General features: G+C 34.3%; 1 protein-coding gene across 1 annotated transcript in view; it reads right to left on the reverse strand.

Moving 5' to 3' along the window:
* Positions 1-17,481, reverse strand: part of NSD (Nuclear receptor binding SET domain protein) — a 123,172-nt gene that overhangs the window by 89,257 nt on the left and 16,434 nt on the right. The window contains exon 2 of the mRNA XM_089088321.1: positions 7,741-7,823. Within this exon, the coding sequence (XP_088944447.1) occupies positions 7,741-7,801 (61 nt within the window). The 5' untranslated portion in view covers positions 7,802-7,823. The remainder of the gene's footprint in view (positions 1-7,740; positions 7,824-17,481) is intronic.

A 17,481-nucleotide genomic window follows, 5' to 3' on the forward strand; every position in this document is an offset into this window, starting at 1 on the left:
ATATAGTCAGAAACTATATTCCTAATGCGGGTATTCCTAGTTGGAAAATATTTCAACCCTTTCCGTCTGTCCCCTCCTCCTCCCATTTGGGGCCCACATGCCCCCTTTCTCTAATGATGCCTGGAAGTTTTGACTCGGTCTTCATAGCCATTCCCAAGATATTGTAGATACGCTGTTTTGATCACCTGAAAACTTATAATGGCATTTAAATTAACTTGGCATTTAACCATAAACAAATTATAGGTCCCATAGGCCTTTTGATTAACTTAGCTTAGCCTTTTGAAAATTCTGATTTACCTTGCTATTGAGAAGCAAATGACTCTGATGTGCATAAAGGCTTATGGTTAAAAAACGTTAAGGTGATTTTGGAGGCTTAATATTTTTAGCCCCCCCTCAACATAAAATATAAGTCCCCTTGTCCCCTCTCAAAACTTCCTGAAATATTCCTCAAGCTGCTCCAAATTGTAGAAATGCTATTTTAATGGCCTGGATACACATTTTATCTATAGATTTACCTCTGCCTCCTCCTATAAGTCAAAATTTGACGACCACTTTACCACCCTCCTCCAAATCCCCTGGTAATTTATAATCAATTTTCAAATCAATTTCTGAGATATATCAAATACCTATTTTTTAGCCTGGGTACATTTTGTGTCTTTTCATACACATTGCTTTTTATCTGTCAATAGATTGTAGTCCCAGAGGGGTTTACAGTGCCAAAACTGTTGGGCAGATTTGCAACAAAATATTTTTACCTCTTCTCTGTCCCTTCCCCCATGGTAAAATTTGAGGTCCACATGGTCCCCTAAAAAAAACTACTGGAAAGTTTGAGCTTGATGTCCCAAGCTGTTCCCAAGGTATTGCTACTACAACCTCTGTTACTAATTAGTCACTGCAGTGCAAGCCGCCCGGAGGATAACATAGCTATGTACGCTTCTCCTCCATCCCAATCTATTCAAAGCCTACCTCTTTACACCCTCCCAAGAATTTCCCTTACATTTTTCCTGACGACATCCTCCCACCCACCCCATTTGGTGACGACCTGCTTTTCGTCTGGCTCTAGATGATTGGCTAACAAGGACGAACTCTGGCAATCTGTCATCCTTTATTCATAGAACGTGTCCTAGCCAAGGATTGCAAGGCATTTCCAAGTTATTGCAGATATAATATTTTGTTAATATGGTAACACAGAGCGTCTTTTCATACCTTGCTCCTTAACCCTGAATAGATTATAGTCTCTTGAGAAGCTTATGTGTGCAAAAAGATTTAGATTGACAGGAGACAAAACATACATATCCCCTCCCCCAGACTCTTACCCTTTTCCCCTCCTTATCCCACTCCAACTGAAAGTTTTAACTCTACTCCCCAAGTTGTTTCTGAGATATTGCTGATGTAATACTTTGACAGCCTAGATGCACATAGTGTGTTCTGATTTAGTTCTACTCTCTCCCCTAAAGTCATAGCCGAACTTCATTTGCCCTCTTTCCCCTCAACATTCCATGAAAGTTTCAGCTTAGTATCCCAAGTTGTTCCTGGGTCGTTGCAGATACGCTATTTTGATAATTTGTTTACAAATGGTGTCTTTTGATTTACCCCAATACTTAACTGTTCAAGAATTATAAGTCCCGCAGGAACTCAATTCCTGTTCAAACGCAGAAAGAGATTGAAAAGGTATGGTTGATCACATAACAAAAATTGTTCTGAAAAAACGGGTGCTTGTAGAGTCTTTTGATGTACTTAGGTACGCGTGTCATTTCCAGAGCATATAGCATTGGAAAACTCTATTAATCTTTGCCTAGTGAAAGATCCCTAAGAGGTCAGACATTGCTGTTTCCCCACTAAAATCTATCTGTGATATTGGATAATTGTTTCTAATTTACGGCCACTACCCCTGTGGCTGTAGGGTGATGTCGTCATCGGACACAAGGTTAAAGATAAAAAGAAATGGCTAGTTAAAATTTTAGATCTGAAATCACTGGGGTTACGAGACGGGCAGAAAGCAGAAAAGGGCATAGGAAAGAGGCTGATTGACTTCATCAGTTTCGGCCCTTAAAAAGGGTTTTAGAATGTTCAATTTTCAGTCTACTTTCTGAGCCTGTTTTCCAAAGGACAGAAATCAGTTTTGCGACTTCTAATGAGTGCTATCTTTATATACGATGAGAAGACTTCTTGAAGTCCAAAACTTTTTTTCTAACATAATAATGTCAAATTACAGTAACGTTCTTTTCAGTGTCATTTGCCGTCTTTTCATAATGAAGAAAGAAGATGAGAGTCCTGCCAACGGGCCTTCTGTTGATGGAAAAGCATTCGTGTGTAAGTATTATTTTTCATGAAATGGCAGAACGTATCTTTTTATTTTATTTGGTGTTTAAACCAGAAAACTATGAAAGCTGGTGGCTTGTTCCTGGGGGACTGGGGGTTATTTGATCCTTACATCTCTATTTGCTTTTCTCTAATTTACATAGTTTTCTTCTTTTGTTTTCCAGCTGCACCATTTATGGTCAACAATTTTTTTCGAAAAGCTCACCAGCTGCTAGTTAAAACATTTGGCTTGTTTTAAATAAATCTTTTTTAACATTTTATACTGTTTTTGGTAGTAATGAGACGGTGAGAATATTTTTTTTTTGCTTCCAATCCTAATCCTAATTCCACCAAATGTCCTGATTCAGCTGTGATTTTGAGGTTCCGAGGACGCGTATCTATCTTTCTACTTCTCTTTTTTACAGCATTTGTAACAATTACAAGACTTAAAAATACTTATATTACTTAATCATGTTTGATATTACACATGTTTCCTGTGTACGGTTGATTATTAATCATTAGCTGATTCCGAATTTCAAGCTTTAAACTAGTAATGAAAACTCATTCAAAATTTAATCACATGTCAAAAAGTTAAAAGTCTTGTTTTCCACAGTGGCCCAACTATGAAGACCACAAGCAACGATTGTTTTCAGTCCTTTGCTGGTGTTTATCCATATTTGCATAGAGTTCTACAGTTTTCTTTTGATGTTATGCAGCTTATCTGGGCAACGAGTATTTGTCGTTTTTTTGCTTTAAATTGACTTTTGGTTTTTGTTTTTTTGAGTAGGCTATTAGTTATTTTCCTAAAAAATGAAATGCAGGGATGGTCATTTAACTGATGTAAGTCGAAATGGAGCATCGTTTCAACGAATGACTGAATGAATTGGTGTTCGAACCTATTGACTGTGTACAATTCCCTTATGAACAACTGGCGTTTAAAAGAAAGAAAAATATTGTTCGAGTATGGTATTTTTTTGGAGGATAGAATTTGGGAAAGATCAGAAACCCACTGACTTTGATTGTATGATGGAGAAATACTCGCTTCAGTTAGCCATTGGGCAGCATCATGTAATTGCTTTCATAGATAGTGATTGGTTGGGAGTTGCAGACTCTTACCAACTGTGTAAAGTTAAGATGACTAAGTAACAACAATGCTTTGCGTATAACTAAAACCTATTAATTACTGGTAAAAAACCTAAGTTGTCTCCTGTAAATTAAAAATCGAAGTAGAACTAGAAAATAACACGTATATATATATATATATATATATATATATATATATATATATATATATATATATATATATATATATTATATATATATATATATATATATATATATATATATATATATATATATATATATATATATATATATATATATATATACATATATATATATATATATATATACTCACGCTTCCACAGTTTTGGTAACAGAATCATTACATTTGATAAAATAGGCAACCAGGAGTACACACAGAAAGTCTTTTTACAACAAAAACAAATTCAATGTAGTCTCCACCATAACTTTCCAATGGCCATGAAGGAACAGGGTAGACAAAAAAAAAAAAACAACAAACGCATATACTGAAAGTAAAAAAAAATGGAAAAAAAAAAGATAATCCAATCTCAAATCCCCAAAATCTGACAAGCTAAGCAGGGGGGTAGCCTATGATTTCAAACCAAACAATCAATAAAAGTGAAAAAAAATCATGTTCAAACACACATCCAAACCCAACACAGATATCACCTCCAGGGTAAACAAAAAAAGATAAGAATTATAAATTCTTTGACAAACTTTTGGAGATACGAGACGAATTGCAGCTTCGTTCAGACTCCGGGAGCGTGTTCCAGATCAAATTGTAAGCTATCAGTGGGTAGAAGAAGAGACCACACTGATGAAGTACGATGGAATCTGTAAGTTGTTGGAGAAGTACGGAGATGATAAGACGATTGATCAAAAAATAAAAGATGCATTATTACACATGGTAGCAGGAAGGTGGCCATGCAATTCTCGAAAAAATAAAAAGAAGCACACAACAGAAAACATGGAGATTTCAAATCTGCCAAGAGTTTGTATGAAGAACGGTTAGTTTCCTAAATAATAGGACCTTTATCAATAGTTCTAAAAGTGGCTTCAGTGACGAGGAAAGGTTGACATCCAATATAGCGGGACAATATGAAACTTATTACTGAACTAAGCTGTAGAAAAAGAATTCTAGGAACTGACCCTGGAAATATACGTTTCAGCTTTCTAAGAATTCTGAAGACCCCCGGAGACTTTCACCTTGAACAGGTCAAATGATATATATATATATATACCTTGAACAGGTATATATATATATATATATATATATATATATATATATATATATATATATATATATATATATATATATATATATATATATATATATATATATATATATATATATATATATATATATATATATATATATATATATATATATATATATATATATATATATATATATATATATATATGTATATATATATATATATATATATATATATATATATATATATATATATATATATATATATATATATATATATATATATATATATATATATATATATATATATATATATATATATATATATATATATATATATATATATATATATATATATATATATATATATATATATATATATATATATATATATATATATATATATATATATATATATGTGTGTGTGTGTGTGTGTGTGTGTGCGCGCGCGCGCACACACACACACACACACACACACATATATATATATATATATATATATATATATATATATATATATATATATATATATATATATATATATATATATATATATATATATATATATATATATATATATATATATATATATATATATATATATATATATATATATATATATATATATATATATATATATATATATATATATATATATATATATATATATATATATATATATATATATATATATATATATATATATATATATATATATATATATATATATATATATATATATATATATATATATATATATATATATATATATATATATATATATATATATATATATATATATATATATATATATATATATATATATATATATATATATATATATATATATATATATATATACCTGTTCAAGGTATATATATATATATATCATTTGACCTGTTCAAGGTGAAAGTCTCCGGGGGTCTTCAGAATTCTTAGAAAGCTAAAACGTATATTTCCAGGGTCAGTTCTTAGAATTCTTTTCTACAGCTTAGTTCAGTAATAAGTTTCATATTGTCCTGCTATTTGGATGTCAACCTTTCCTCGTCACTGAAGCCACTTTTAGAACTATTGATAAAGGTCTATTATTTAGGAAACTAACCGTTCTTCATTTAAACTCTTGCTTGATTTGAAATCTCCTTATTTTCTGTTGTGTGCTTCTTTTATTTTTCGAGAATTGCATGGCCACCTTCCTGCTACCATGTGTAATAATGCATCTTTTATTTTTGATCAATCGTCTTATCATCTCCGTACTTCCAACAACTTACAGATTCCATCGTACTTCATCAGTGTGGTCTCTTCTTCTACCCACTGATAGCTTACAATTTGATCTGGAACACGCTCCCGGAGTCTGAACGAAGCTGCAATTCGTCTCGTATCTCCAAAAGTTTGTCAAAGAATTTATAATTCTTATCTTTTTTTGTTTACCCTGGAGGTGATATCTGTGTTGGGTTTGGATGTGTGTTTGAACATGATTTTTTTTCACTTTTATTGATTGTTTGGTTTGAAATCATAGGCTACCCCCCTGCTTAGCTTGTGATTTTGGGGATTTGAGATTGGATTATCTTTTTTTTTTCCATTTTTTTTTACTAGTATATGCGTTTGTTGTTTTTTTTTGTCTACCCTGTTCCTTCATGGCCATTGGAAAGTTATGGTGGAGACTACATTGAATTTGTTTTTGTTGTAAAAAGACTTGTGTGTACTCCTGGTTGCCTATTTTATCAAATGTAATGATTCTGTTACCAAAACTGTGGAAGCGCAGATATATATATATATATATATATATATATATATATATATATATATATATATATATATATATATATATATATATATATATATATATATATATATATATATATATATATATATATATATATATATATATATATATATATATATATATATATATATACGTGTTATTTTCTAGTTCCCACTTCGATTTTTAATTTACAGGAGACAACTTAGGTTTTTTTACCAGTAATTAATAGGTTTTAGTTATACGCAAAGCATTGTTGTTACTTAGTCATCTTAACTTACACAGTTGGTAAGAGTCTGCAACTCCCAACCAATCACTAATATGAAAGCAATTACATGATGCTGCCCAATGGCTAACTGAAGCGAGTATTTCTCCATCATACAATCAAAGTCAGTGGGTTTCTGATCTTTCCCAAATTCTATCCTCCAAAAATACCATACTCGAACAATATTTTTTTTCTTTAAACACCAGTTGTTCATAAGGGAATTGTACACAGTCAATAGGTTCGAACACAATTCATTCAGTCATTCGTTGAAACGATGCTCCATTTCACTTACATCAGTTAAATGACCATCCCTGCATTTCATTTTTTAGGAAAATAACTAATAGCCTACTCAAAAAACAAAAACCAAAAGTCAATTTAAAGCAAAAAACGACAAATACTCGTTGCAGATAAGCTGCATAACATCAAAAGAAAACTGTAGAACTCTATGCAAATATGGATAAACACCAGCAAAGGACTGAAAACAATCGTTGCTTGTGGTCTTCATAGTTGGGCCACTGTGGAAAACAAGACTTTAACTTTTTGACATGTGATTAAATTTTGAATGAGTTTTCATTACTAGTTTAAAGCTTGAAATTCGGAATCAGCTAATGATTAATAATCAACCGTACACAGGAAACATGTGTAATATCAAACATGATTAAGTAATATAAGTATTTTAAGTCTTGTAATTGTTACAAATGCTGTAAAAAAAAAGAAGTAGAAAAATAAGATACGTATCCTTGGTACCTAAAATCACAGCTGAATCAGGACATTTGGTGGAATTAGGATTAGGATTGGAAGCAAAAAAAAAATATTCTCACCGTCTCATTACTACCAAAAACAGTATAAAATGTTAAAAAAGATTTATTTAAAACAAGCCAAATGTTTTAACTAGCAGCTGGTGAGCTTTTCGAAAAAAATTGTTGACCATAAATGGTGCAGCTGGAAAACAAAAGAAGAAAACTATGTAAATTAGAGAAAAGCAAATAGAGATGTAAGGATCAAATAACCCCCAGTCCCCCCAGGAACAAGCCACCAGCTTTCATAGTTTTCTGGTTTAAACACCAAATAAAATAAAAAGATACGTTCTGCCATTTCATGAAAAATAATACTTACACACGAATGCTTTTCCATCAACAGAAGGCCCGTTGGCAGGACTCTCATCTTCTTTCTTCATTATGAAAAGACGGCAAATGACACTGAAAAGAACGTTACTGTAATTTGACATTATTATGTTAGAAAAAAAGTTTTGGACTTCAAGAAGTCTTCTCATCGTATATAAAGATAGCACTCATTAGAAGTCGCAAAACTGATTTCTGTCCTTTGGAAAACAGGCTCAGAAAGTAGACTGAAAATTGAACATTCTAAAACCCTTTTTAAGGGCCGAAACTGATGAAGTCAATCAGCCTCTTTCCTATGCCCTTTTCTGCTTTCTGCCCGTCTCGTAACCCCAGTGATTTCAGATCTAAAATTTTAACTAGCCATTTCTTTTTATCTTTAACCTTGTGTCCGATGACGACATCACCCTACAGCCACAGGGGTAGTGGCCGTAAATTAGAAACAATTATCCAATATCACAGATAGATTTTAGTGGGGAAACAGCAATGTCTGACCTCTTAGGGATCTTTCACTAGGCAAAGATTAATAGAGTTTTCCAATGCTATATGCTCTGGAAATGACACGCGTACCTAAGTACATCAAAAGACTCTACAAGCACCCGTTTTTTCAGAACAATTTTTGTTATGTGATCAACCATACCTTTTCAATCTCTTTCTGCGTTTGAACAGGAATTGAGTTCCTGCGGGACTTATAATTCTTGAACAGTTAAGTATTGGGGTAAATCAAAAGACACCATTTGTAAACAAATTATCAAAATAGCGTATCTGCAACGACCCAGGAACAACTTGGGATACTAAGCTGAAACTTTCATGGAATGTTGAGGGGAAAGAGGGCAAATGAAGTTCGGCTATGACTTTAGGGGAGAGAGTAGAACTAAATCAGAACACACTATGTGCATCTAGGCTGTCAAAGTATTACATCAGCAATATCTCAGAAACAACTTGGGGAGTAGAGTTAAAACTTTCAGTTGGAGTGGGATAAGGAGGGGAAAAGGGTAAGAGTCTGGGGGAGGGGATATGTATGTTTTGTCTCCTGTCAATCTAAATCTTTTTGCACAATAAGCTTCTATGAGACTTATAATCTATTCAGGGTTAAGGAGCAAGGTATGAAAAGACGCTCTGTGTTACCATATTAACAAAATATTATATCTGCAATAACTTGGAAATGCCTTGCAATCCTTGGCTAGGACACGTTCTATGAATAAAGGATGACAGATTGCCAGAGTTCGTCCTTGTTAGCCAATCATCTAGAGCCATACTAAAAGCCGGTCGTCACCAAATGGGGTGGGTGGGAGGATGTCGTCAGGAAAAATGTAAGGGAAATTCTTGGGAGGGTGTAAAGAGATAGGCTTTGAATAGATTGGGATGGAGGAGAAGCGTACATAGCTATGTTATCCTCGGGCGGCTTGCACTGCAGTGACTAATTAGTAACAGAGGTTGTAGTAGCAATACCTTGGGAACAGCTTGGGACATCAAGCTCAAACTTTCCAGTAGTTTTTTTTAGGGGACCATGTGGACCTCAAATTTTACCATGGGGGAAGGGACAGAGAAGAGGTAAAAATATTTTGTTGCAAATCTGCCCAACAGTTTTGGCACTGTAAACCCCTCTGGGACTACAATCTATTGACAGATAAAAAGCAATGTGTATGAAAAGACACAAAATGTACCCAGGCTAAAAAATAGGTATTTGATATATCTCAGAAATTGATTTGAAAATTGATTATAAATTACCAGGGGATTTGGAGGAGGGTGGTAAAGTGGTCGTCAAATTTTGACTTATAGGAGGAGGCAGAGGTAAATCTATAGATAAAATGTGTATCCAGGCCATTAAAATAGCATTTCTACAATTTGGAGCAGCTTGAGGAATATTTCAGGAAGTTTTGAGAGGGGACAAGGGGACTTATATTTTATGTTGAGGGGGGGGGGGCTAAAAATATTAAGCCTCCAAAACACCTTAACGTTTTTTAACCATAAGCCTTTATGCACATCAGAGTCATTTGCTTCTCAATAGCAAGGTAAATCAGAATTTTCAAAAGGCTAAGCTAAGTTAATCAAAAGGCCTATGGGACCTATAATTTGTTTATGGTTAAATGCCAAGTTAATTTAAATGCCATTATAAGTTTTCAGGTGATCAAAACAGCGTATCTACAATATCTTGGGAATGGCTATGAAGACCGAGTCAAAACTTCCAGGCATCATTAGAGAAAGGGGGCATGTGGGCCCCAAATGGGAGGAGGAGGGGACAGACGGAAAGGGTTGAAATATTTTCCAACTAGGAATACCCGCATTAGGAATATAGTTTCTGACTATATCTGCTGCTTGTTGATTTCAAAGAGCTTTGATCTCGCCTGGCGATGTTGGATATAGGCATATGCTTTGGCACTTCAGTCTCTATCAAAATACTGTAGAGTTGACCAAAGACATGTACACCGAATTCAAAACTTATGCTGTCAATAGTAAAGAGTTAACTGAAAAACCCTTTAACGTCTCCTGGTTTTCTTCAAGGCTGCCAATTACATCTCAAACGTTTAACCAATTTCTACAAGCTGCTCTTTCCCTGTTGTTTTTAGTAAATTAAAAAATATGCTCTGGCCATTAGAAGGCTTAGGGGGCATTAGTCCTGCTTATGTTTGTGGCAATTTCTGTTAGTTTTAGGTTCATTTATCCATTGATAGTGATTTCTATTAATTTTAAGTTCGAATTATTATTTAATTCTACTCCTTCTCATCTTTGATTTAACCCAGCTCTTCACTTCACTTTTCTATAAAAAAAAGTCTTTTTAATTTTTTCTTTATTTAATTTCTGTTTGTTTGCAATTCACAGAGTCCTTTTTATTGACTAATAACAGGACTATTTGTGAAGTTCTTTTGGTTTTTCTGCTTAAGAATTAAGATTCTGGCTAATTATTTAAATTTGGGCATTGTTAGTATTTTCCATTAAAATTTCTAAATAATTATTTAATTAATTAGAAACGCACAATATCCTATTGCACAGCAGTTTTTTACCTTAGATTACGAAGTCTATGCACTGCAGAAATCTTTGGTTTTATTTTTATAATGAGAATAAGTAGAATTTTGGTCTTTTTTAAAAATCTTTCTTGGCTCACTTGACTTACGAGCAGGGGAATTCTTTAAGTCTCGTCCTTGATTAAAGTATTTCATCATAATTAGATAAACTAGGGAATAATTTAGTGAAACTCTTGAACAAAAAATGTAACACAAATTGTTTCTTTTTCACGAGGGGGGGGGGGGGTCTGGAGGATAAAGCTTGGTAAATTGGGATTCATTTGACAATCTGAGACAACCTGGGTCATGAGAATGCACTTCTTCAACAATTTTAACGTCAATTTGTCTGATTTTAAAATCACCTCAAGTTCAGTTAATTTGTCAAAATCTTAATTGTTTTTATAATCGTTTCAGTACTGTCTTTACTTTTTCTCTGGAAAATAAATCTTCCTTCACTTCCAAATTATCACAAACTTTTTCACTCTTTACTATATCTTTCCCGTAACTTTATCACAATTTAACATATCCTCAAAATATTCCACCGATTTCACTTTAACACTTTCTTATCACTCATTGAGATCATATTCTTATCTTGAAGTGGGGGACAAGTCTAAATTGACTACTCCTGTCAATTTTTTTACATGCCTATACAATATTTTACTATCTTGCTATCTATCTGCATCTTTAAATCTTTGCGATCTAGCATGTTTTTAAATCTTTTGGTTGTGTTTTTCTATAAGTTCAGCAACAGCTATGGAAGGATCTGATACATGAAGACTATTGATCAGCTTTGAACTGTGCATCCAAGTTGGATATCTTAGTAGGTATTTTGTGAAACAAAAGAAAGTGGAGCAGATTTTTAATTTATCAGTGTATAAAAATCTTCCAGACGTTTGCAATGTACATAATGTGGGAGAGAGCAAGCGTTGTACAGTGTTGACAGATAATAGCAATTAAAAAAACTTATTTAAGACTATGTAAGCATATGAAGCTAATATGCCGCGTTTGATGTGTTCTGTTAGGAGAGGACGACTGTAAGAAACTGTATTTCCAATGGGAATTCTACAATAAACAGTTTGGTCAGATCTTTGAGTTTCCAAGTACAATTTCATCAGGAGGTGGGCTTTACCAGTTGAAACGCACTACGTTGGACATTTCAACATTGAATTCAAGACCAGATTTTAAGTATTCTGTTTGCAGTTTTTTGAAAGGTTCAGAAACTTCTATTCGGATTTTGTGATGAATACAAGACATTTGACACTAGTCTGGAGCTTCAACGACATAATTGTTGAAATAACAAGGTGAGGCAATGGCATCTTGCCTAGCTCCTTTCTTAACGGGTACAGTTCTATTCCTTGGTCTTGGCATTTCATCTTTCTTAAGAGGGGTTTAAGTTGGACTTGTAGCTTAGCATACATATTCCTTTGAGATCTGATGACAGCTGGATTTACTCCTCTTTTAGCAGCCCTTAAAAGCATGAAGAGGTGGATAAAGGAGTCAGAGTTACATCAAACATGATAACTCCATAGATGAGTGAACTACCTGTACAAGAAGCATCAAGCAGACCATTAGCAACAACCGGAAGAGCATCTGCACATCCAATGGAATGTTGAATGCCAAACTGATGTAGAGGTGTGGAACATTTTTCTTCAAGCTCTTTTATGAAAATCAGTCGATAAAGCTTGCACAAACTGGTTGATACAGATCTGGGTCTGAAAGATCTACATTGATAGGTTTTTCAGGGTTTTTTTTAATAGGAAAAAGATCTCCCACACATAATGTTGACAGAACCAAGCCTTGCAAAAAACTCATCATTGGCAGTAGTAACATGAGATGTTCTAAAAGTGCAGAACCACCATTTTTTATATGTATAGCATGATAACTATGCCTTGTGATTGCTTTGACTTAAGGTGCATAATAGCATCAGCCACAGGTGTTACATATACTATATAATCAGAGTCAAGGAATGCCTGCAAAAATTGGTCAAGCTCTTCAACATATTTGTGTTCATATCGGGGGCCTGTTAGAGATTATTTGGTCTCATAGAAAGAATACTAATCAGATAAAGGAACATCAGCAGCAGAAAGGGAAGTTTTGGGGATTCTTGGATGGAGTGATAACCAAAGGAATGAAGGTTATCTTTGATTTTTTGTACTGTCTGTTCTGTGATCTGCTTGTGGTGAGTCTGAAGTTCCTTGGCGAACTTTTTCTTTGTTGCTATTTGGGCAAAATTAGCAGGACCAGGCCAGGTCAGCTGCATTCAATCCATAGATGTAGCTAAAACTTTGCTGAATCATGTGGCTGACAGACTTTGACCTTCTTGCCTAGATGGCAATGCTAATTAGAGTGATTAGTAGGTATCTGAGAAGTTTTATTTGGTGAAAAGAACACAATATGGGCAGGTGATCAGGTATTAAATAATCACAGAACACCTTTGGTTGAGAGACATCTAAGAATAGAGAAGCAACAACATTGTCTATGTTGGATGTGGCCAAGGAATTGCAGATCTATATGAAATCTTTGTCTTTATCAATAACATTCAAAGGATTATCAAATGTTTCACCAACCAGAGAAGAACAGCCAGATGGAGCACTTAGGTTACAGTTAAAATCTCCAACTATTAGACATGCAGAATTATTAGAAATAATGCTTGAAATGCTTCTATATTAATCAGTCAAAATAATTCAGTATTATTCTCATAGGACTACTTCTCACTTTTGTAATGCTGTGTAATGTTTTTATTTTAGGCAAGGAAGTATAATCCTTTGACAAATACTATGAAATTTAACTAGCTTCAGCAGGTCCAGAATTCACTGGAAAAATCTTGTTCCTTAATTCATATTTTAATGCTTTCTCTACTTTCATCTCCTCATTACTCTTCTCCTCATATGATCTATTACTAAAATACTCCTTGTTCAAATCCCTTCTCTTTTCTACCAAGCTTAAAACGTTTTCACTAATAGAAGTATGATTTTTGCAATGAATTTATTCTCAAGCTGTAGAGAATCTGAAAAAAGGGACTGGTACTTGCTGTTCATGAAAGTGAATCTTCATCCACTGGTGTAGAGCTGACACCTGTTCCTGAATCTGTTAATAATCAAACTGAGAACAAGTTGACAAATCTACTTCATCTGTGAATAAAATTATGTTTTTTGTCCTACAAAGATAACCTAAGAAATACAATGTTTTACTAGATTTTTTCTTGGTTTTAGAATCCTAGGATATTTTGATTTTTTTGTAGGAAATTTTGATTTTTTTCCCCTTATTTTTGATGAAATTAAAGGATTGAACATTCAAAAAAATGATTAGACTATAAGATAATTGATCTACTGGTCGATGTAATATTGCTCAACCAAACCAAAGCCTTTGACAAAGTTCAACACCAACAACCAATTTTGAAATTAAAGGCATATGAAGTGCACACATATATAGTAGCTTGAATAGAAACCTTTCTGACTGACAGGACTCAGAAGGTATTTGTGTACAACTGCAATGGCAATACTGTCTTTTCTTAGTTACAACCAGTCATGAGTAAAGCAACTCAGAGGACCATCCTGGGTCCCACATTATTCAGCATGTACATCAACAACTGTACCAACCAACATGAATAATCCTTTGATGCTATATGCACATGGTTGTAAGCTCCTTGGATGGACCCAAGATGATGTAACCAGCTGAGTGTGCAAAAACATTTGAGCCAGATATCCAAATGGTCACCGAAATGGTGTCTAGAGTTCAATTCCTCAAGATGTGTAGTTCTATACCTTAGACATAACAATCCAAAACATCCATATTGCTTAGGAGATACCCAGCTTGAGGAAGTTGGCAAGAAGGAAATGGGGGTCCTTGTTGACCATGAGTTGAAGTTTTGCTGCCACATACAATCTCAAGTTCCAAAAGCAAACTAATTCCTTGACCTCATAAAACAAACATTCCCCACCAGGAAGCCATGTGTAATAGTAAAACTTTATAAAGTCACAGTCCACCCTCATCTGGAATTTAGCATGACCCTAGCCTCTCCCAGCTATAAGATGTATGTGAAGGCACTGAAGAGTGTTCCAAAAAGAGCAGCAAAGCTGCAAGCACCAACACTCCAAGACAAAACCTACAAGAAACATCTTCCCTTGCTCAAACTCCCTACTTTAATATACCCTAAGAAAGACACAATGCAATAACAACTTGTAGGTTGCTGGAAAGTCACCTATAAAGTCATGTCTTCTCCCTGTCCCTTACACTTACCCAGAGAGGACAAACCAGAAAGCTCAGGTTCTCTATTGTACCAAGTAAGATCACCAACACTTTTTCTCAACCTGTTCCGACCCACTCGGGAACAGCCTGTCCAAAGCCACTGCCCTGTCTTAAACCCAAGAAACCTTCTAGAAAGGAGTTGATCAAGACTGGGTCAGTGCTGAATGGAGGCTAAACTAAGATGTCAGATCATAACCTCAAAACAACATCAGCAAGATTTTCAATATGAGGTTCTACACCACCTTATCTTGCTGGACATGCAATTTAAGATAGTATTCTTATTAACCAAAGTATTTTCTAAAATTATTCCAACTATCTCTTACACTGCCAAATTTTTGACTTTCTAATTCATTTTCAGCCATTCTTAGAAAGTTTCTCTCAAGCTCTCATCCTGGAGTCTAGCAACATCAAAACTTCCTAGAAGGTTAGAAGTTACCCTTCCTAAATTTCAGCTTTGAATTAACTCTAGACACTACTAGATGATCACCTTGACTTTTGACATCAATAACAGCAATCCTGTAAACCTGTATTGGTTTACACAATTGTATCCTGTATTGATCCTGCCAGTCTTTGATTTACATTAATAGAATCAATAAGGTCATTCGTCTTACCATCAAGTTAACTTATGGGCAATTTTATGACTAAATACTGTATTGCTTGTAGCTAGATTGTTATGCCTACAAAATAGCACCACTTTATAATCATTGCTATTTCCCTTTCCTACATCAAATTTACTTTGGCTAGGATACTGTCTACTCCTATTTCCACCAACCGGGCATTGAGATCTAATAGCCTAATACAAATACCAGGTTTCTACCTGAGATCATGTCTATTTGTTGCTGTAACTGTAAGTAAAATGCATTTGAGTCACTAGCATCTGCATCAGTTGGTTCTGTAGGGGCATATACTACTGACTGATACCTAGCACATGTTAGTTATAAAATGAGTAACTAGAATTATATTCGTAATGCCTTCCCAAACTAAGTAGGACTTACAAGCTTCCTTATTCAACACAAGCCCAACTCCCTGTCTATGCATCCTATCATTCCTGCCTGAGTAAATAAATTATGTATGACCTAATTTCATGTTTTCTACCCCCTGGGATATGAGTTCCTGAAACTTCTAACAATCCCAGTTCCAAATGCCAAGACAATAGTTGCTTTTTAACTTTGTAATGTTCTGAGTAGCAATTTGCATAGGCCCATCTTGGTCACTACAAGGTTTTCCACACTTGGTGATGCTCTTCTATCAATAAGAGTTGATATCCTGAACACTCAATCACAAGCCTACTATTTCTGACCCATTATGGGGCTTCTCAAACCAAGTGGGTGGGCCTTCTCAAGGAATGGAACAAACTCCCCCAAGAAGTGGTTATGGCTGACTCTACCAATTCTTTCAAGAATAGTATTGACAAGTTTTTCAGTGAAGGTTAAATTTTATAGAGGCAAAACCCTTTTTATTACAGTATATTATTATTGTTATTACATATTCATGCCTATAAATACTATACTGCAATGGAGAGGCAGACCATAATAGGTAACTTAGCTAGGAAGAAATTATTTGTTATTATATCAAAATGTTATTTATTATTAAGCACAGCACTGAAATATAAGCTGACAGGAGTCAGGGAATCTGGTATAATGATAACATCTACTTTAGGACAACTTAAAATTGTATGATGGCAGTTTGGTCAAGGTTACTTATAGAACAGAAATCAGATAGAAAATAAGGAAACATACCATTAGATTCTCTACTCAATACTCTGTCTTGTAACACTGGAGAAGAGCAACTCTTCAGATTGAGATATTATAATAATAAAAAAGCAATATCATTTGGTTTCCCAAATGATACTCTTTCTAAGCGCAATACCGACCAGTCTGACAAGCCCCTCCCACTTAATTGTCCCAGATGTACCTTTAAGCTATATACAAAACTAAAAGAAAACACTAGATTGAGAAAGATATTATTTGGGGCTATATTTAGCACTGTTATACAGGATCAGAAGGGTGCAAATTGTCAGAATAGTAAATATATCATATCATAGGCAGCGCACAATGTATTATTTTTTTTCATACCAGGGCACTTCGTATTGAAAGAGTTGTCGTAGAAACTTCAAAAAGGGCTCATTTGATTGGAAATTGGAGTGGCTAGTGCCCTTTTTGATAGTCGAAAGTGATAGGAGGGCAACTAGCCCCCCCCCCATGCCCAACATTCCCCGAAATACATCCAATCAAAATTTTGAGATAGCCATTTTGTTCAGCGTAGTTGATTTCCCGATAGAAAATATGTTTTTGAGGACACTCCCCCACAACCCTGGAGGCAAGGGTTTTAAGTTATGCCCTGAGGGCATATAAAAACGATGTTGGCATAATGTATCATTTATTATTTTTTTTTTCCCTTTAGAGCAGGGCACTTTGTATTGAAGAAGTTGTTGTAGAAACTTCGAAAAGGGCTCATTCAATTGGCAATTGGAGTGGCTTGTGCTC

Source organism: Artemia sp. Qi Xiang Cuo, chromosome 4 (genome assembly GCF_049724085.1).
Source record: "Artemia sp. Qi Xiang Cuo chromosome 4, ASM4972408v1, whole genome shotgun sequence".
NCBI classification, from domain to species: Eukaryota; Metazoa; Arthropoda; class Branchiopoda; order Anostraca; family Artemiidae; genus Artemia; species Artemia sp. Qi Xiang Cuo.